The 22,759-nt window shown below is 42.6% G+C and overlaps 1 protein-coding gene across 2 annotated transcripts in view; it reads right to left on the bottom strand.

Annotated features, from left to right (window-relative positions):
* The window catches only part of rps6ka3b (ribosomal protein S6 kinase, polypeptide 3b), a 47,279-nt gene extending 24,546 nt beyond the window's left edge, over positions 1–22,733 (bottom strand). For both annotated transcript variants that reach the window (XM_056364854.1, XM_056364855.1), the window contains exons 1-2: positions 22,122–22,733; positions 14,199–14,258 (exon numbers count right to left, since the gene is read on the bottom strand). In XM_056364854.1, coding sequence (XP_056220829.1) covers positions 14,199–14,258; positions 22,122–22,184 — 123 coding nt within the window. In that variant the 5' untranslated portion in view covers positions 22,185–22,733. The remainder of the gene's footprint in view (positions 1–14,198; positions 14,259–22,121) is intronic.
* Between the last annotated feature and the right edge of the window lie 26 nt (positions 22,734–22,759).

The raw sequence follows: 22,759 nt of genomic DNA, 5'->3' as shown, positions 1-22,759 counted from the left end.
GTGGCCGTTAGAGGAACTGCAGCTTCTGGTTCTTCAGTGATTTGAGCCTCGGAGGTTGATGTTTCTACTTTAATTCATCTTGTTGCGCCCTCTTCTTCTGTGGTGGATTTAATGTCACCCCTAATATTCTCATAACAGCAGTGGATGGAAACGTGCATTGGTTGCCTTTTTCTTTTTCTGCATTAGGATGGAGGCTCTCAGGTTTAAATACAGATTCAGCTTTCTATTAACTCAATACTGAATTTTCTTTTCTTCATATTTTCTTTCATTTATTGTTAAAATCTTTCATAAAATTCAAATTAAAAATGAATTAATTAATTATTGTAGTCCCAGATTTATACTGGTCCAGTTTCAGGCAGGTTATATAACGTATGTAAATCCATATTAAATGGAGAGAGCTGTAGAACAAGTGCGCACACACACACATAACACACACACACACACACACACACACACACACACACACACACACACACACACACACACACACACACACACACTCTGATTGACAGCTGATCTCGGTGTGAACACGCTGACACGGCAAAAACCTCAGACAGTTTCCTCATGTACGTCGTCTCTCGTCAAATCACCCGCTGCTTGTACAACTCTACAAATACGACATGAAGCCGGTTTTTAGTTTTCTCTTTATCGTCTCATTCTGACTGAACTGGAAACTTACCAAACACTTACACATGTATAATCAATATCATTTAAGGATTTGTGTTGGTTTTAAAGGGGTGTGGAGGGCGGAGAGAGAGAGAGTGACAGACAGATTGAAGCTGAGAGAGGGAAAAGAGAGAGAGAAAATAAAGATGTGGCAGACAGAAGATGAAGGAGGGTCAGTGATGAAAGGATGTGATTTGCAGCGGAGGCCGAACTTTATAGTACAGAGAGAGAGAGAGAGCATTAAGTATAGATGAGGAGGAGCAGGGAGGGAGGGGGGGGCGTCATCATTAATTCAGGAGCTGGCAAGACAAGATCCTCAATCAGTGCTCTACACACACACACACACACACACACACACACACACACACACACACACACACACAGTCTCTGTAGCAGCAGATGAAGGAGTGTGTGTCCTCTCCTTCGCTCTGCTGTAAACTGATCTACCCAGAAACAGAGGGAGGGAACTGGACTGAGGGGAAGAGGTAAAATATATTCTCTTATAAACAATGTTGGATGGTCGCTGCAGTATCAGCGCACAAACTCACTGTCCACTTTATTAGGTACACCTGCACAATGTAATGCAACAGTCCGTGTTGTGTTTCTATGATGAGTAAACACTGAAGTCACAGTGGTGGGGGTGGGGGGGGGGGGGGGGGTGGGGGTGGGGGGGGGGCGTTCAGGAAACTGTGGTGAAACTCTGAGTGCATTTCCATCCAGCAGCTGTTTTACCTCCATCTATCAACCAACACTTAATATTCATAATAACTGCAGTGAAGAGAAACAGAAAAACCAGCAAATATTCAAATTTCAGAGATTTTTTCTTCCTTTCTTCTTCATTTTCTTCCTTAAAAAAATGACAATAATTAAATAATTAAAAAAACTCCCTCCACAATCAGGACAATGACTGGATTCAAAGATCAAAGAGCGTGTTTATCATTAGTGCCTGTAAATACAAATCATTTTCAAAATCAATTAATCAGTTTACTGTGTAAATTGTCAGCAAATTGTGGAAAATTCCCAATTTAATTAATTATCATTGAAGCAAAACCAGCAAAAAAAGTAACAAAAATAATTGATCAGTTATCAAAATGTATTATGGGTGGAACTAATGATTATTATCATCACTAATTAATCTGAAGGATTGATTGAGTTCATCGAGCAGCAGCTCAGGGAAACTTCAGTGTCAGGCAGAAAGAGTCAGAGGGCGAGAGACATCAATTAACAGATGAGATGAGATGAGGTGGGGGACGGCTCTGAGTTGGGAAAAACTTTGTCGCCATGCCAACCAGGTTACCATGGTAATCTGTCCATAATACACACACACACACACACACACACACACACTCCCCTGTGATCTGTTGGACAGTACAGCCACTGTCTGTGTACCCATTCCAGCCCTTCCTCTCTCTCTCTCTCCAACTTCCTCTCATTCTCTACCTCGCTCTGCCTTCCTCTCTCCTCCCCCACCTCTCTCTCTCTCTCTCTTCTCTCTCTCTCTCTCTCTCTCATTAGAGGAAATCAAAGCTCTTCATCTGCTGCCAATCGAGCCTCTCTGATCAGGGTGAGGGAGCCTCTTAATTACACCTCGCTCGTCAGCCGTCGCCGCTCCGCGGGGGAAATTAATGAGTGATCACACTCTGTCGTTACAACGCGTTTTAAATCGTCTCGGAGGCTGACATCACTTCACCGCTCCTCAGAGTCACAAGTCGAATCCAAACCCACACGATCCTGGAGACGCCGACGGCTCATCCAGCTCATGACAGTATCACCTGTATCAGAGGTGATGCAGGTGACTAACGCAGCCTGACGGCTCGTGCTGCATTTACTGAACTTTAAACAGTTAAATAACACGAGGCTCAGGTGTAGCCTCCAGCTGTCTCGCTGGCACCGCGGCAGCTTTCTGTTTACATCACCCAAAGCATCATGGGAGCCCTGATGGCAGCCACTCAAATCCTGTTTCTTTCCAAATAGAAACTGGGAAAAAGCCTGAACCGCGACCCTGAACACGAGTAACACTGTGCGGGACCTTCGTGGACTGATGTAAATAAAAGAAATGATGCTGATTAAAACCTTAAAGAAACACTGTCCCTCCCACTTTCAAATCAGTGTGTGAGTCCAGCATCACACACACACACACACACTTCAAACCTCAGGTCCTGACTCTCCCTTTGTTTATATTTAGGCGGAGCAGCCTCACAACGTGGGCGGGTGTTAAAGGTCAACAGCGCTACACCTCATCTGAAATGAAAACTCCTCCACAACCAGGACAATGACTGAATTCACACCAAATAAAACATCAGTGCTTAAACGCCCTGTAGGCAGCGTCTCCGTGTCAGGACCGTCATCCTGCCCGTAAATACCAACTCAAAATCAATTCATCTCTTTATTGTTTGTTCTTTTCATTTGTCAGAAAATTGTGACCCTGAGAACCGAAGCTGATTTATTCAAATAGTTTGTTTATTCATCACAGTTCATTTATTCTCATTAAAGAGGAAGAAAACCAGCTCAAAAGTGAAAGATGAGAAATGTTCAATTTGTTGTTGAAGCCCACGGAGACTTCTTCATGTCATGTTGTGATATTAGTTTTACAATCACACAATCAATAAATATCACATCGGGGAGCTGGACCTGCAAGTTTGGAATTTCTTTCCGAACAAATTACTCAAAGCAATTAATGAGTTAGTTACTGATTCATTTGATTGGTGCATAATTGGTGCATTTATATATAATTTTCTGTTGGTCGAGTAAACTTCAGTCATCTAGTAACAGGATCAGGATCAGGATCAGGATCAGGATCAGGGTCAGGGTCAGGATCAGGATCAGGATCAGGGACATTTACCAACCTTGAACTTTATTTTCTACAGCAGCAGGTAGATGTAAGCTAATGTTAAGCTAATGTTAAGCTAATGTTAAGCTAATGTTAAGCTAACGTTGTTTCTGAATCACCTGCTTTACACTAAAGTGACAGCAGCAGAAACAGCTGAAGGTTCAGAGGGTTAAACAAGATTTTCTTTGCTCTGTTGCCAAAGCAAAGTGCCATGTCTGCTCACAACACTCTGCTAGACCTGAACACACGACACACACACACACACAAACACACACACACACACACACACACTACAAAACAATATAAACAGACTGAGTCTATCAGGATGCCAACGAGTCTGTGTGAATCACGACGAATGAAACAAACACAGACAACCAACAAAAAACAATCTGTATTAACAGTCTGCGTGTGTGTGTGTGTGTGTGTGTGTGTGTGTGTGTGTGTGTGTGTGTGTGTTGTACCTGGAATTGCCTGTTCCTAACGTGGAATAAAAGAGTCTTCATCGCGCTCCTCTCCTGTCACAGTGCTGCTCAGACTGATTAACTGACGAACTCGTTACAACACACAGCGCCGAGGGAAGCACACACACACACACACACACACACACACACACACACACACACACACACACACACACACACACACACAGGAAGGCCCTCCAGCTGTTCATCGTGGCGATTAAAGCATGTCCTGTCATTGTTTCCCTGGCAACAACATCTGCACAGGAAGGTACACATCTGTCCTGGGAGGCCCCCCGCCAGCCCCACACACACACACACCACACACACACACACACACACACACACACACACACACACACACAGTGGACATGACAAACTTTAAATCATCAACTTCTTCTTTGTTTGTGTTTGTGAAAAGTTTCTTATAATAACTGAGTTAAGACTCCAGGAGCGACGACAGTGTGATTTCCCACAGGTCAGTTAATGCATCATTTGTCTAATCAACACAACACGTTTGTAAGATGTGCCAGACACGACACAGTCAGCAAGAGACAGAGGAACAACTCAACCAATAATATCTGCAGATCCCAGAGGAGAGGAGAGGAGAGGAGAGGAGGGAAGGAAATGAGGGAAGAAGGAAGGAAATGAAAAGAAACCAGAGGAAAGGGGGAAAGGAAAAAAGGGGAGCGAACAGGAAAAGAACGGAAATAATTGATAGGAAAAAAGGAGTGGACAGGGAGGGGAAAAAGGAAAGGAAAGGAAAGTCCATGATAAACGAGGGACGGTGAATAAAAGGACGTGAAAGTCCGAGTGCAGCTCATGAGACGAGGGTCAAGACCAGGGCGTGTCTGACATGAAATTCCACAGGAGACAGAGATGAAGAGGATGAAGAGGAGGAGGAGGAGGAGGATGAAGAGGAGGAGGAGGAGGAGGGACGGAAACGAGAGTAGACGTTGGTTTTGAGTCTCTGTGTCAAATTCCAGCTCTGGTCAGTCGGACGTTTTTCTTCTTCCTCTCAGTGAACATATACGGGAACTCCCCATCACTCCCCCCTCCTCCTCTTCCTCCTCCTCCTCCTCCTCTTCCTCCTCCTCCTCTTCCTCCTCCTCCTCCTCCTCTTCCTCCTCCTCCTCTTCCTCCTCCTCCTCCTCCTCTTCCTCCTCCTCCTCCTCCCTGATGGTCTGTGTCTTTACTGTTTGTATGTCTTCTTTAGATCTGAGCCGTTAAGTCGACAGTTTAAGCTTAAGCTACGAGTCTTAAACCAGAGATCAGTGATTTTAAACCCTAGTTCAGACACTTTCTACCACCACTGCATGTTCTTCTTCACTCCCCCGTCAAACCCACAACAACAGCAACAACAGGATGCTGATTTTCAAAATAAACCGGGCAAATCACAAACTAATCAGTCTGTGTTCCTATTTTTATTTCAACTAATTTGCTGAGGAAAAGAAAAAAGAACAAGAGGAGGAGGTTTCAGGGAGTAAAAGCTGTGATATATACATATATATATATATATATATATATATTAGAATATATATATTATAATATACATCCTTAATTTACTTCTTTATTTCAAACACTGTGCGTCTTTCTACGGCTGCAACTAACAGTTGTTTTATTATTGATGATGAATCTTTCAGTCTCTGAAACCAAAGATATTCAGTTTACAATAAAACAAAACAGCAAATCCTCACGTTACAGAAGAGTCGACTCTCTCTCTCTTTCACAACTTTAAAGTGGATGAACTTGTTTTGACTCTCTGAACAAACTGTTTCTCCTTCACAGTCAAAGTTTTCCTGCAGGTTTGTTTTGGAGGAAACAGCTCTGAATTAAAAAAACCTGCCTGTTCGACTCCAACAGTTTCATCACATTACTTTCATGCATTTTTATATTTATTCTAATTTATTTTGTATTTTATTTTTTACTGTGTGTTGTAAGGCGTCTTCGAGCGCCTTGACGGGCGCCTATTAATAAAATGTATTGTAATTATTATTATCAAAACATCACTGAGGTCACCTGTTGTTTCCAATTTAAACTGAAAATGAATGTGAGTCAATAAACCTCTCACTGAGAAACACTAAACTAAAGCAATGAGTTGGTTCAGTGTCGAATGAACGGATGAGAAATATAAACACTGATGCTTCTGATAATTTTACCAGAGATTTGTTGTTTACAGGTTTATAAAACGTGAGGATTTACTGACTTCATTTAACCTGCAATACATTCACTGTTTAACCACTGAGTCTTCCCTCTCTTTTAGCTCTGTGTTTGGTCTCCACCAGCTCCGGAGGGAAACTCAGTATAAAGAGAAACCACTGTTAGAATAATAATAATAATAATAATAATAATAATAATAATAATAATAAAGATCTTGTGGCCTATTACACGATCCTCACTTTAGTTTTAGTACTTCAAACTTTTGCATTGTACTGTGTTTCAGTGTGTGTGTGTGTGTGTGTGTGAGTGTGTGTGTGTGTGTGTGTGTCTCTGCTCTGTGATTGGTCTGTTCCTGGAGAGAGGGCTGCGTTCAGGAAAACCGGCGCCGAGTTACACAGATTACATCATCACCCCATGACCTCACAATGGCAATACCCACAATGCCTTGTTCACAACACACACACACACACACACACACACACACACACACACACTGACCCTTCCCATTACCACAAAGGAATGTACCGACTGATCCTGAGTGAAACTAAACTGGGAGGACACGAAAATCTTTCTTCCTCTTCCTCTCGCTCGCTTATCATGTCCTCTCTCTTTCTAATACACACACACACACACACACACACATTCCCTCCCTCGCTTCATGCCTCTTCCTATCAATCAATATTTCCTCTTGCTCTCTCTCACTCTGTATCCATCAATATCCACTCAAGCCAGTGTGGGTGGGGCGGACGTTTCCATTTTAGGTGTTTAGGCCTGAACGCACACACTTCCTCCCTCCCTCACACACACACACACACACACTGTCACAAACACACACACACACATACACACACACACACATATATATAGCCGCTAAGTGGCAAACCCAAACACTAAAATAGCTCCTTTTATAAAAGAAGAACAAATAAAATGTGCCAAAATGAGAACATTTATTTTTCTGACCTTTTGTTTGTCTGGGCACACACACACACACACACACACACACACACACACACACACACACACACACACACACACACACACACACACACACACACACACACACACACACACAGAATAACAGAGTCTACCACTTCTTCTTCCACAGTCAGAGGTTATGACCATTTAAACCGTAAGTGGATGAGTTCTTTCCAAGGAATGTCGCGTTTATCTGGTCACACACACACACACACACACACACACACACACACACACACAACACACATACACACACACACACACACACACACCTGAGCATGTTGAATAAGAGAGTGCCATGTGTTTGTGTGTGTGGGCGTTTAAAAGACGCCAGAGAAAGTCAGTCCAGATGGCCGAAGAAGATTAAACACCATCTGCCAGCAACCACTACATACACAGCCAACACACACACACACACACACACACACACACATACACACACACACACACACACACACACACACACACACACACACACACACACACACACACACACACACACACACACACACACACACACACACACACACACAGTGGAGGTTGTGCAATGATTTATGAAACCTGAAAAATGACTTTTCTAATAAGGAAATTCATTACGTTTTTAGCATTAGTGGTAACGGCCTTTATCTCGGGGAATAATGAATAATTTAGTTTCCTTTTGTAATCTGTCAGAGAAAATAGGCTGAAGAGGGGAAATGAGGATCCACATGTTGTGTCAGACTTCATTACTGTGTGTGTTTGCAGCTGCAGCATGTGTGTGTGTGTGTGTGTGTGTGTGTGTGAGAGTATTTACCACCATAACATTAGCCTGCTGCAGCTAGCACGTGCCGACAGGCTAAAGCTAAGTGTCCGGTCTGTGTGACGGATCTTAGGAGAGTTGAGTTGCTTCGAGTCTGAGCAGGAACCTTGTGAATATAAACACTTCTGAACTTTTGTCTTGAGCTGCAACAAATAAAATGCTCGACTGTTTTGCACATGCAAGTCCTAAAAAATATATAAATGTCATGTTTTAGTTATTTTGCATTTGCCAAGGAAAAGAAATCCTTGGACCAAAGTTTTATAACCAGAACACGTGTTTACAGTCGAACTGATAATGTGATTTAACTCAATCTTACATTCAAATAAACAGCAGCGTCGCCTCATTTGTTAAACGTAGAAGAAGTTTAAGTTCCTGAAATAAAATACGATTTTCTCCGGGACTTTTTCAGGTCGACCAGAACACGCTCCAGATGTTCAGCTCGTCCAGCTGTTGTACAAAGCCGCTGTTTGAGCTGGAGTCGAGGAGATGACTCAGTCAGGCTCAAACGCTCCTGACAGAACAGGAGCAGTAAAGATACGAGACATTTATGAGCTTCACAAGTCAAAACTCAGACATGAACATCCACACTCCTCACTGAGCTGCAGACTCTCTCTGTGGGTCAGACCTTTAACCTGGGAGCTGTTACCTGGACACTGTTGCTCTGAAACAGTCAGTTAATTAATTAGTAAATGTATTTATTAGTCAATGATCAGAAATAAATCTGATAATGTCAAACATTTTGATTCCAGCCTCAATAAAACGCTGCTTTCAGCTAAAAGTCGTTTATTTGTCGCCAATAAAACGTCAGAGATTAGCTCAAATAATTCTTTGTTCTGATTAAAATAGTTGCTCTTTTTTTCTGTCGATCAACTAATCAATTAATTGACTTATAGTTGCAGCTCTAACGGACTTCCAACCTTGTTTTCAGGGCTTGTGATGCCGACACGATCTGCAGGGAGGCAGACAGACATTAAAGTGGTGGTCAGTGTCAGTCTCTCCCACAGCGAATAAGTGACCTCATCCTGGGCCCAAACATGATACTGTGTCACACACACACACACACACACACACACACACACACACACACACACACACAGCTGAGCAGCAGCAGATGGCAGCAGATGTTAGTCAGTTCCTCAGAGAGCAGCGATGTTCCTAACACTGTGTCTGGAAACCATTTTCTGCCTCGCTGGGGGCATCAATGAGTATGTGTGTGTGTGTGTGTGTGTGTGTGTGTGTGTGTGTGTGTGTGTGTGTGTGTGTGTGTGTGTGCTGCTGACTCAACAATGAACAGTGTAGTCAGTATGTGAAGTGAATGTGTTGCACTCATATCTGAACTAGTGATGATGAGTGTGTGTTATCGACTCAGCACACTTGAATGTGAGTGTGTTGTTCTGTCGCTGTGTTTGTCTGTCTGTGTGTGTGTGTGTGTGTGTGTGGTGTGTGTGTGTGTGTGTGTGTGTTATTCATATATATATTTTCCTAAAGGTTTTAACTCAACACGTAATTTTCTGGAACTGTGAGGAAACACTCTGATTTCTGTTTTAATGTTACACATCTTTAGAGAATCAGATTTCTGTGAGTTTTACAGAACTGCTGGATTAAGATTAGGGAGGTTTTTGGAATAATGATGATTATTTTCATTATCAATTAATCTGTGAAAACTGTGAAAAGCACCTGCAATAAACCAGGAGATCCACTGACATTCAACTCAGAGAAGAATAAAGTTATGCCTCTGTTCTCTTCTGCAGTAACTTTATTCTTATATGACAGTTATAATTTCTCAAATGTCTTTTTGTTGTCCAACCAACAGACGAAAATGAAAGACATTCAAAGTTTACTGTGATGTCTGAGGGATAGAAAACAGGAAGTTCTCACGTTTCAGCAGCTGGAATCAACAAACGTTACCAGAGTTATTAGAATTGTATTTAAGAATATTAGAATAATAGATTCACAGTAGAATAATCGCTGCAGACGTAGTTTAGTGAATATCAGTGAGGACAGAAGTAAATGCCTCAGTTTCACACTGAAGACTTTAGCAACGTGACACAGAGAGAAGACTGCCTCATTAGCCCAATTTAACCTGAGATAACACACACACACACACACAGAAGTTTCACACTCAGTTAAGTCAGTGGAACAGTCTAACTCACTCATTAACAGCTTTATAATAAATTCATCGTCACATCCTTGTAACGTTCACACCGTTTTCACATCGAGCTTCTTGCCTCAGAGGCTGTGTGAGTGTGTGTGTGTGTGTGTGAGTGTGAGTGTGTGTGTGTGTGTGTGAGTGTGTGTGTATGTGTGTGTGTGTGCTGCAGACTCTGGAGAGTGAGGTAATGAGTGCTCAGCTCTTCTCAGACAGTCGATCCATAAGCCATCTCCTCTGCATTTAAAAATCGATGTGTACAGCTGCCCTGCCTGCCGCCGACACGCACGCACACACACACTCACACACACACTCACACACTCACACACACACACTCTCACACACACACACACACGCACACACACACACGCACACACACACAATTAGGAAGGCCCTGAAATAAGATGAAAGTCAGATGCTGTGTGATTGCAGTGAGCTGTGTTGTAGACTCCAGTGATTCCACCACAGCTTCAACATGAACCAGCGTTTATTCTCAACCTCCTGCGTTTGTGCGTGAGCTGCGAGCTGCCGCTCCTCCTCCATGCTGTTGATGTTTTAATCATTTCAAAAGGTCTGACGAGGTAAAACTGCAGCGGTTCATGAGAAACAGCAGAGATCACAGCGAAGTGTGGAGCGTCGTGGAGAAGAAACGATTTCATCACTTTTAGCAATAAAAACTAAATCCTGTGTTTTCACTGTGACACTCCCTGAGCTGCGTAGATCTGAACTGTGTGATATTAAGATTTAATAAAAACCCTTCAGAGTCATCTGGCGACCTCTCGGGAGCCCCTGAGCCTCAGGTTGAAAACCCCTGCTCTAATCAGACAAGCCGCCTCATTAATGATGATCTATACCTTTAACGTAGACGCAGTGATGTCATCTGGCCTTACTGTCAAATATCTTAACGTGGGACACTGAAGACCTGTCGTTGTCCAGAGACCAGAGACCAGAGACCAGAGTCCAGAGTCCAGAGACCAGAGACCAGAGACCAGAGACTAGAGACCAGAGACCAGAGACTGAAGTCCAGAGACCAGAGACCAGAGACCAGAGACTGAAGTCCAGAGACCAGAGACTGAAGTCCAGAGACCAGAGACTGAAGTCCAGAGTCCAGAGTCCAGAGACCAGAGACTGAAGTCCAGAGACCAGAGACTGAAGTCCAGAGACCAGAGACTGAAGTCCAGAGTCCAGAGTCCAGAGACCAGAGACCAGAGACTGAAGTCCAGAGACTGAAGTCCAGAGACCAGAGACCAGAGACCAGAGACCAGAGACCAGAGACCAGAGACTAAAGTCCAGAGTCCAGAGACCAGAGTCCAGAGACCAGGACTTTATCTTTGTAAGCCTGAGACAGTCTGATGTGTTGGACTCTTGCTAACGTAGACGCAGTGATGTCATCTGGCCTTACTGTCAAATATCTTAACGTGGGACACTGAAGACCTGTCGTTGTCCAGAGACCAGAGACTAGAGACTGAAGTCCAGAGACCAGAGTCCAGAGACCAGAGACCAGAGACCAGAGACTGAAGTCCAGAGACCAGAGACTGAAGTCCAGAGACCAGAGACTGAAGTCCAGAGTCCAGAGTCCAGAGACCAGAGACTGAAGTCCAGAGACCAGAGACTGAAGTCCAGAGACCAGAGACTGAAGTCCAGAGTCCAGAGTCCAGAGACCAGAGACCAGAGACTGAAGTCCAGAGACCAGAGACCAGAGACCAGAGACCAGAGACCAGAGACCAGAGACTAAAGTCCAGAGTCCAGAGACCAGAGACCAGAGACCAGAGTCCAGAGACCAGGACTTTATCTTTGTAAGCCTGAGACAGTCTGATGTGTTGGACTCTTGCTGCAGATATCTGAGTGTTGTCAATAAGCTTAAGCTAAAACGCAGACGGGGAAGCGACTCATTTATTATCTGTATCTCCTCATCTTAACTGTCCAAAAATTATAATGAAATCTTATCAACTAAATGAAACCAGTCCAGAGACAAGCTCCGTGTTTAAAAGACACAGTTCCTTCCTTCCAGTTATCTGTGTCAGTTCGATGCAAATGTTTTCATTAATATTCAAATGTCAAGCAACTTTGCCCACAGTCAGTCAGTTCAGCTGCTGATCTGCTGCTGAGGAACAAAGAGCCGGTGACTCACTTTTAATCTGATTGTGATTTTTCTAAACTGAAGTCGAACCAGATAAAAAAAAAGAAAAGAAAAGATGTTGTGGGTCAGAGGAGGATCCGACGTGTCCGGCTCTGGCTGAACAGCTCAGCGTGGACGTGAGTCATCAACACTCCTTCCTCTTATCTGGAGACCGTTGTGAAGGTATTCTGGGAGCCGTGTCACAACTACATACCAAACGTGTCGTTTCTACAGAGGGCCCGTACGGTTTGTGGACACGGTTCCCACCCAGAAAACAGAGAAGCTGCTCGCAGCTGCAGAATGGAAACTAACTACCAAACATCTCAGAGAACATTCTCCCTTCTCTTGTTTGAATCCTGTCACTTTATTGGTCTTTTGACGGCTCGTATTTTACACAATTTCCTGTTATTGTGAAGTGATTTGAAATCTGAATGTCCAGGTCCCACGTCGGACTGAATCAGTGTCTCGTGTCCCGGTTTGTGTTTGTTTGTTTTTCTGTCAGAGGTGAAGGTTGTTTCTGACAGAATAAAACCAATACAACACGCACCAGCGTACAGCATGGCGCTGACACATCATATGTTCGGACTCCTCACCAACACAGTGAAGTGTGAGGTGCATTAGTATTATGGCGGTTAGTGTGCAGAAAATAGAGCCTGCACAGTTTCATACTAACAGAATGATGCAACGCGTGTGGTAACAGCCGCTGTGTCAACACGCTTCTGCAGAACTACTAATGTCAGAAACTTCACAGATGAGTGGAGAAAAACTTTTTCTTAAATGTCTGAAGTCTGATTCCCACGAGGATAAAAACAGAGAATGAAAACAAACCAGGAACAAAGTCTCTATTATACAAAGGGTTGATTCTGTATGTTTGTTTCTGCTCAACAAGGATTCACGACGCTTCTATTAAAGTCTCCATTTTACTTCCTGTTCTAGTTCATTTCTGTTTCCGTGCACAGTAAATGGAAAAGATGTTATTTATCTATTTATTCTTTATCTACTTCTACTCGTTTTTGTTTTTATCTCTTTCTTTTTAATATACGTTTGTGTCTTAGACGCATCTACGAGTTGCAAAAGTAATTTTGTTTTACTAGAGATCTTCTCTCTTCTATTCTATTCATTACATTAACTTTTCATTACATCACAAAAAGCATCAAAATATTGTAATTTTTATAATGTGATAAAACAGAAATGTTAATCTGAATCTGCCTAAATAATTGCAACAGATATTTTTTTTTTTTACATTTCATCAGGCCTCGTTTCACAGAGAGAAATATGCCTTAGATTTTATTTGATTTTGTTTCAGTGAGTAAAGTAAAAACATCTTTACCTGCCTCCACAGACCATCATACAACAGTTTCTAACCTTTTCACAGAGCTGAGAATCTCCTCTCTTTGTCCTTCAACACTCTTCATTTTGTCATTTTTCCACAAACAACAACTTCAACACAAACGTAGAATCTGTGTTTAGTTTGAGGCTGGGACACGAGCTCGACGCATGCTGAGGGAAAGTGGGTTTACATTAAGAGTAAATAAAACATCTAACCCAGAAATAACTGCAGCGATATGATGAATGTCACAAATAAATGATGATATCGAGCAGCGCAGAGGATCTGAGGGAGGATTTCTCTGCTTTAAGATGACTCACGACTTTAATAGAGAGCTTCACTTTCATACCAGCAATTATCCTGCAGGAGTAGGCGTCAGTTTTCTCAAACAGTGGATAAATTATCTGAGAGCAAAACTCTGTGTGTGTGAGAGAGAGAACTGAAACTCACACACACACACACACACTCACACACACACACACACACACACACACAAGGTCACACATGTGTCGATGAAGGGCTGTTTACTTGTCAATAATATGCAGTCGAACACACACACACACACACGGACAGCTGCCATCAGTGAGTGCAGAGTGCTGCGCTGCTGCGAGTGTTTACAGCTGAAGCTCGCTGATGTCAGACGGGACCAACAATCAACCTCCAAACACAATCTGGAGCCTCGTGTCTGTGTCATGTGAGCGGGACGTGGACTTACGGCGCAGGCGGGCATGGCGTCGTCCTCGCCCGTGGAGTCCTCCGGATCGTGATGAACATCCTGTAATCACACACACACACACACATTGACGCGTTAACACACACCTGATACACAGGATTCTTTCACACTGATCATCCATCAGTGAACATTGGTCACATTTATCTTTGTCAGTGTCCATTTTATTAGGTACACCTCCACAGTCTAATGCAATCCAACACCATCACGTCTGCTCCTCTGGTGCTAAGTCACAGTTAGCAGTGTTGTTGTACTGGACTGCTTTATTATTGTGTTTCTAATATTCTGCAAAAAAGGACAAAACATTGGAAAGTCCGGGTCAACACTTGAATATGATTGGCTGAGGATTATCTACAATGCATCACAGAATTCTCAAGTGTTTGAAAGTCGTTTGCAGACACGAACAGAAACAGCTGGATGCATGTGGACATGAAATAAAATCTGATTAAAGGAGCAGTACTAGGTTTCAGATGATGCTACTGATGCCAATATGAAGCAAGAACCGAGAACGAGTCATGCACACGATCGTTTATACACTCAACAAACGAGATGTGACGTGTTAATTAAGCCCCTTTTCCACTGCTATAAAAAACCCGCTAACATCAGGATTCTGTCAACAATGGGAAAGGGAACCATCGGCATTCACACCCTGGTCAAATGACTCTGCAGTAGACGCAGGTATGTATCGGCTCTGGCTCCGATCGGCAGTGATGTAAACATTTTTCGTCCCTTTTCCTGCTGAGCACCCAGACACTTAGGCACACTGAGATTCAGGGTGAAAGAGTGAAGCTGCAGCCCTGAAATAAGTTTTAAAAACACACAATCACTGATCGAAGCGTCTCACACAGACGCAGTGGAAAAGGGGTCAGTGATGTTTTATTAGCGGGTTTACCTTTGTTTAAAAAACGGGTATTAAAGGGTGACAGCGAGCTCTACAGGTGCTGGGGGGTAGATTTTATTACCTCAGGACAGACTCGGGTTAGATGTGATTATTTTAACACCATCAAGTTGTTTTTGTGCCTAAACTGATGCAAACCTTTTCCACAGCGTTACTACATCATAAAATGGTTCATATTTACTTTATGCCACTGTTTATCTGTGATATATCTCCAGTGATTATATTGATATTGTTCATCCCTCCAGCTGAAGCTTCACAGACTTGGAGAATCTGTGACAAGAAGCAATAAAACTCTTTAAACTGCTTTTTTTAAGCCTTCAGTAGATAACACCTGGAGAGAGGTGACAGAAAAAGATAGAAATAGCAAGACTTAGCATTTTATGGTCGGCATGCTGAATGCTAAACCACAGGGTGGTTTCCCTCTTAATTTAGCCTGGGAAACATCTGTAGTTGTAGAAATATCTCTAATGAAATTATAAACAGCTGCAATTCCAGAGTTTTCCTTGAATCTGTCAGCCATCTGTATGTTGTTATTATGATCTACCAGGTGTGAGTGATGGTGAAGATGTTGAATCTACAAGAATTAAATGTGGATGGAAACAGTGACAAAGCTAATCACTGAATCTCTGAGGTTAATACAGACTCAGCTACCAGCAGTTTCACTTCAATAGCTCAGCCCTAAAAGACCTCCACCAGATAGTGAACTTTACAGTCCAGCTCTCATTTAACGATGTGCAGCAACCATCCGTCCCCCGCTGTGTGTCCACAGCTCAGATCAGGTCTGTGCACATGTTCGTTTTTCTGTCACATCAAGGACTGTGCTGCCTACAAAAACCTGTCTCTTATTTTGAAACCCTCTCATCATCATCATCATCATCATCATCATCATGTCCGTGTGAACTAAAACCAGGAGCTGGAGAGAACCTTCTCCAGGCGGTCGCAGCGTGAGATTTATCAGCGAGGACACCGAACTCGGACGGCGTCTACCTCATCTGCTCGGCCAAATGGGAAAACTAAAAACAACAGATATGAATTAGCATTACGTAAGGCAGATTATCAGCCTGTCTGCCTCCCTGCTGGAACAACAGCTGTGATTCAGACACTGATAGCACTGATACTACTGCCCGACAAAAACAATAATAACAATAAAAGCGATTATGGTGATTATTTACTTTCCCGCTAAGTACGGAGCCGGGAGGATAAGCCTGAAATCAGCACAGCAGGGTGACAGAGGGGGGGTGGGGGGGGGGGGGGGGCACAGAGGAGATGGATGGCAGACAGAGAGAGTGATGGATTATGATGAGGACGAGGAAGAAACATGCAAAGATAGAAGGTGACGGAGAGGAAAAGGGAAAAGCTCTGGTTTTTCTCAGATGCTGATCCATGAGTTAAAAACATGCAGCTTGTTTCTGATGCAGGAGGTTTCAAAGACAAAGACGAGAGCGGGACAAAGTGGGACAGAGCGGGACCCTCCCCCTTAGACAATAGTGACGAACGCCTGCTCCATGCAATTCTAAATATGGGATAATCATGCTCGTAGTTTTGCAGAAACAGATTCCATAATTTGGGGCCATGGAGTCAGTGAAGCCTGTATTTGTTTACATTTGGGCAAATTATCTCCATTAAAAGTTGCAGAATTAGCGATAAGCAATGTACACGTGGATGTTCAGACAACAGTGTCTGAGTTTGACTTAACAAAACATGATGATTCTCAGGCAAGTTCTGCGTCGTTTCTTTGATGTCTAAGCAGATTTCCTGACATTAATTAATTATTGACATCACACACATGATATCCACAGGAAGTGTAAGTGACACTGAGTCTAAAAATGTGCGTGCCGTGTGTGTGTGTTCAGATTTGACTGAGTTTTGACTCTGAGAAGAAAGAGAGGTTTTAGGAGCCGACTGCAGCCATCGGGGTTTTATAATAACTTATTTTTAATGAGTCAAATTACAATCACTAACTTCCAGCTGTTTCTCGAACATCAGCATGTTCCCGTCTCTTTCACCTCACGCTGCGTCTCTGCCTCCCGCCTCTCCCTCCTCGCCTCCTCTGCACCGACGTTATCGACCTGCATAATGTCTGAAGCGGCGAGCGTTAAAAGCTGAACACACGTGTCTGCCACATGTCGGACTCCTGGACACCGTCTCCACCTGGTCTCAACATGTGATGCAGCTACACCTGGTATTAATAAGCATTACTGTTGTTACCGCGCGTCTGCCAGCATTGTAATGGGATATTATTATGCAAACAATATGCAGAGCTGCCAGACCTGCCAAGAAACACGGTGCATCGCCGGCCAAGGGAAGTGATGCTGCCGTTTGGGCTTCACTCATTTTTCCTTTATAGAGGAAGGGCTCGTTTCTGGCTTTTTGTGGAGGTTACTCATCTCTGTAATTGTTCCTCCTGTTCCCACATCAGCTGCAGCGGCCTGGCGAGTGATTATCTTTGACAGTTAAAGTCATTTTACTACAAAATTTCCCTTTTTGTGTCACCGCAGTGCAGCCAGGAAACACTGCAGAGGGAATTTTACAGTGAGAAGGAAAACACCTGCTTGATTTGTCAGACTCGAAAACCTCTTCGACGCATTTTTGCATGGAAAGAAATCTGTGGATCCTCTATCGAACATAGCGGAGGTGTGTTGGGAGGGGCAAGTCTGACCAGGAGGAACAATTGCAGTGACCCACATCACTTTCAATGTCTCTGTGGGAGTACAGGTTAAAAAACACGTCCTTTAAAAATGTAAAACAGCTCAGATTATGTTTAAACTTGGCTGAGATCCAATCACAATATGAATTTTCAGATGTGGTGTCTCTGATTGAAGCATTTCTGATGTTGTGTTTGCATTAACATCTGCATAAACATCTGGGGTTTTTTTTCCCCTCTTAGCTTTGATTCCTGCTTTAAATGCTCAGTTTGTGTAGGAGTGAAGATGTTATCAGGCTGTTTCAGTTTAGACAAATTAAAAACTGGTGCTTATGAAAGAGCTGAATGAAAAACAAATCAGATTCAGCAGATTTTAGACGGAAAACAAAAAAACTATTTTACATCACTCAAAGTAAAAATAAAAACGAGGATGATTTTCTCATTTTTCAGATTACCTGTCCGTCAGGTAGAGAATCGATTTGTGCCTCAAGAAACTCTTCCAGCTGTTTGATGTTATCTCAACCTGCTGATGAGCCACGCTCCCAGGTGTGCTCAGGCCTGTACCTGAGAACGCTGCCAACACCCAAACACAGCGGGGGGGGGGGGGGGGCTGACGTTTGTTTGTCATCATGAAAAATTCAACCGCAACATGTTTTCTAAGAAACAATGTGCCGGTTGTTTAAGATGATCCAGAAACGTGACTGTGAACAGGTTTGATTAGAAACTATTTATCAGTGAATAATGTTCTGGCGTTCACAGCTGTGGCTGGTTGTTATGTCTTTTGTCTCGCTGAGTTGTTTGTGTTGACAGGAACTTAAATCCTGGACGATCGTTGCTTAGTTGTGCAAAATAAAGAAATGTAAGTTCGTGCAGCGAGCTCAGACAAGCTCTTCCATATTTACGCAACACTGATATTTATCTGATGTAACTCATTCTACAGAAGCAAATCAAAAAGAACTGAAATGTCACTAAAGCTAAAAAAAAAACAAAACAAGAAAATGCAGCAACAGATTTCCCAGAGTTCAACAGGACGGCGTTGAATGTCTTGTTATGTCCAAACGACACAAAGATGTTCAACCAAAACTATCAACATGACAAAGATCCCAGGAAATATTCAGGCTAGAGCTAAAACGATTAGTTGATTAATCCATTAGTTGATTAGTCGATCTACTGTAAATTGATCTGCAATGTTTTTAATCATAATTTCTGTCATTTTTCAAGCAAATTTTCTCGTTTCACTTTTAAAATGTGAAGATTTGATGATTTTATTGGTCGTGTTTTAAATATATTTTGAGTTTTTAACTGTTAGTTGGATAAAAAAAGCAATCTGATAATAATCATTTTTCATAAGTTAATGATATTTATACACAAAATAATTTAATCAGTAATTAAAATAATCATTAGTTGCAGGTTCTAGATTAATCCATTCAACTGAAAACTGATCGGAACTTCTTCTCAGGCGAAGATTTTATTTATTCTACATGATATTAAACTGGATGCATTTGGGCTTTAGACAGTTGGTTGGATAAAAACAAGCAATCTGATTGTGTCACGTTGCACTCTGGGAAATAATAACAGGCATTTTTTTTTATACCCAACACAATCCACTGATAATGAAAATGATCATCAGCTGCAGCCTTAAAGGAGACGGTGATAAAGAGCCGCGTTCGTCCACACTCATCTTTGTTTCCACATTTTAAAAAAGGCAACAGCAGCGCCTCTCTGCTCTTTGTGTGCGTGTTGAATGATCTTGTCTTTAGGGCAAAAATCCTCCAGCGTCATGTCCACTTCATTCCACAACTTCCCCACTCACTCCTTTGTGTGTGTTACTGTGTTTTTGTTTTGTTTTGTTCTGTGGTGGCCTAGAAAAAGCCGGTACAACAGCTCTCGCTCCGCTATCAGACACATCGCCGCACGGCGAAGGGCGTCGAGGTGCAACACACGAGTCAAAGGTCAGATTCATCCAGCAGCACGTTCCTGCCTGGTGGATAGTGAGGCGAGCGGAGGCGGAGTGGGAACGCTGCGAGCAGGTACCAGCTTGTCAGGAGGCCACACAGGACAAAAAACAAAAAAAGGAGAAGCTGGCTGCAGTGACTCAGTGCATTTTTCAGGTTTGATTATACAGAATCTACAGTGACACACACACACACACACACACACACACACACACACACACGCATACATACACACGCATGCATGCAGCCATTTCTCCATGCAGCCTTTGTGACACCTCATACAGGAAATGGACACACACACACACACACACAAAGACGTAAGCTCTTCCTGAATCATGCGTTCGCAGTGGCACCGCCTCCTGCTCTTTATCAAGATTCAAAAACTTGTAGGAAGGAAGAACCGAAGAAACAACACACACACACTCACACACAGGAGCTGTTTTTGTTTCAGTCTCGTATCTCAGCGTTGGAGACAAAGACGTCTCTGCACCACATGAATCCCACACTTTCACTTTGTCGATTTGCAGCGACTGATGTTTTTGTGTTACACCAAAAAAAATAAATCCCAATGTAAATCACATCAAATCAAAACCACTACGAAGTGACTTCACCTTAGGGCGCTTCTATTCACATACGGCATCATTTGAAGCTTGTTTTTACAAGGTCACTATCTAATTGATTTGTCAGGCAAACATGCCAAACATTATCACGCTCGAGCGACTAAACTGAAGAGAAAAGCAAGAGAGAAAAACACACAGCTTCTTCTTCACATCTTTCATTTTCTGATCATTTATAGACTACATGATTAACAAAACATAAGCGATTGAAAATACTAACACCAGTTATTAAATGTGTTTAGGGTTAGGGTTAATAAATAAGCACATTATAGTGCTACAAGGATTCATGTACTGTTACAGGACACACAAATATGAAAGCACAAGTTTAAATTGACTTTTAAAATACAAATGTGTTGCACAGTTTATAGCCTTACTACGGTAGGTTACGGTTTGTGTGTCTCCCGTGATGCTACTTCCATTCAGTATCGCAGCGTGTTGGTTTATGCAGCTTTTTAATCACATTTGGTGTCACTTTAACGTCCTTACAGCAGATTAAACGGTCGCTGAAGCTGCTGCTGGCGGTTTACATGACATCATTTAAAGTCTCTATATGCTCTTATGCTGCACACAGAAGTGACATATTCTGTAGTTCGTAGTGGTATTGTGGTTCCTGATGTATTTGTGTCTGCTGTAATATTACTTTAACACTTGTACAGCAGTCTCACAGCAGTACACTTGTACCCTTGAGATAGTGTGCTGTGTTTTTAATAATCTAATCTGGTGTCACTGTGATGTCCCCACAGAAGCTTAAAGCATGGCTGCTGCTGTCATCATCATCTAATAGGGACTTTAAGGTGACTTAGAAGAGCTGATTTATAATGAGTCACACTCGAGCTGAGAATGAGACTACGATTTATGGCATTTTCAACCTCACTATTTAGATTAAAGTCAGTTTATCCTTTACTCTTATATTCTTTTACTTTACTTTTTATGTTTGTGTATAAATATGAAGTCACTACAATGTCCTCAAAGGAGTTTAAAGGGTAGCTAATCTACTAACATTAACCATACTGTCATATATTTCTACTTCTATCACATTTACAAGCAGATATCTGGTATTTTACAGTATCTGTGTGTCCTGTAACACTACTTTAATATGTTTGTGTATTAATTTGTCACTATAATGTCCTCAAATAGGCAATAATAATCGAATCTATTATACATACACATATTTGGTCCTGTATCTGTGTGTCCTGTAATACTACTACTAACACTTCTATAGAAAGTATTGCAGCATTTTTGCGTACTCAGAGTGATATTATGATGCTTTATAGTGTATTTTAATCAAATTTAGTGTTAATTAATCTAATCTAATTGTCATTTTCTTGTTTTTGGGGGTTGCTGTACTGTCTTTACAGGACCTTAAAGTGTGGCTGCAGCTGTTGATAATCATCTAATCTAATTGTCACCAACTGTCCTGTCACATTTCTGTACTTTAAATAAGCGTTTCAACCTCACAGCTTAGCAACTTAACACGGCTATTACACCCATATAGAGACTTTTAGCACATGTGTGTTAGTTTACACTGACACGATGCTACTTCATATTATCTATAGTATTAATTAACTTCTACACAGAGCATCACTGTGGTTCTTAAGAATGATTTAAGCTGTATTTTTAAATCACATGCAGTGTCTTTAAGAGAAGGGGGCTGCAGCTGGTAATAATGATGTACAGGAGACGTGAATGTGTTGTATGCTAATGTTTGTATCTCAGCTAGTTACTGCAGCCAGAGTCAAAGTCTCTCATGTGTCAGTCACAGTCTCCAGGTGTGTTTGAATGTGACCGTCTCACCTCTCCCGCCGTCCCCCCCAGAGGCATCTTCTGCCAGGGATCCGCCAACTGAGCCAGGGGCATCTTTCCCTTCTTCTCCTCCTCCCTCTACTTCTTCTTCTTCTTCTTCTTCTTCTTCTTCTGCTTCTTCTTCTTCTTCTCCTTTTTTATTCCTCTTTTTCTGCTCCGGTTTGTCGTCCGTCCCCTCGGTCGACACTTTCAGTCCAGCCTTTCTTTCTTTCTTTCTTTCTTTCTTTCTTTCTTTTTTCTCTTCTTTTTAAATGTTTTTGTTTTTTTTTGTTTTGTTTTTTTAAAGCTCCCGTCCTCGCGCTCGTGTCTGTGTCGGCTGGAACATAAACCGCCGCGGAGTCCGCCAACCGACCGACTGACTGACCGACCGATCGAGCCGAGCCGAGCCGAGGGAACACGGGCTGATTCCGGATCTGCTGTGGCGCTCAGACCGCCCCTTCCTCCGGAGAGACAAACATGAGAAAGGCAGAGAGAGGCGGACGCCCTTTTTCGGAAACTGATTGACTCAACACACGAGTTATCTCTCTATCTGCTCCTCTCCCTCTCTTTCTCTCTCTCTCTCTCTCTCTCTCTCTCATTTCCGTTGTTTCCCAATATGGCGGCCGGTGTCGGCTTACCTGTCCGTCAGA

The sequence above is a fragment of the Seriola aureovittata genome, chromosome 20, assembly GCF_021018895.1.
Source record: "Seriola aureovittata isolate HTS-2021-v1 ecotype China chromosome 20, ASM2101889v1, whole genome shotgun sequence".
Lineage (NCBI taxonomy): Eukaryota > Metazoa > Chordata > Actinopteri > Carangiformes > Carangidae > Seriola > Seriola aureovittata.
The sequence above is the reverse complement of the archived record's forward strand: the minus strand, read 5'-3'. Positions and strand labels throughout refer to the sequence as shown.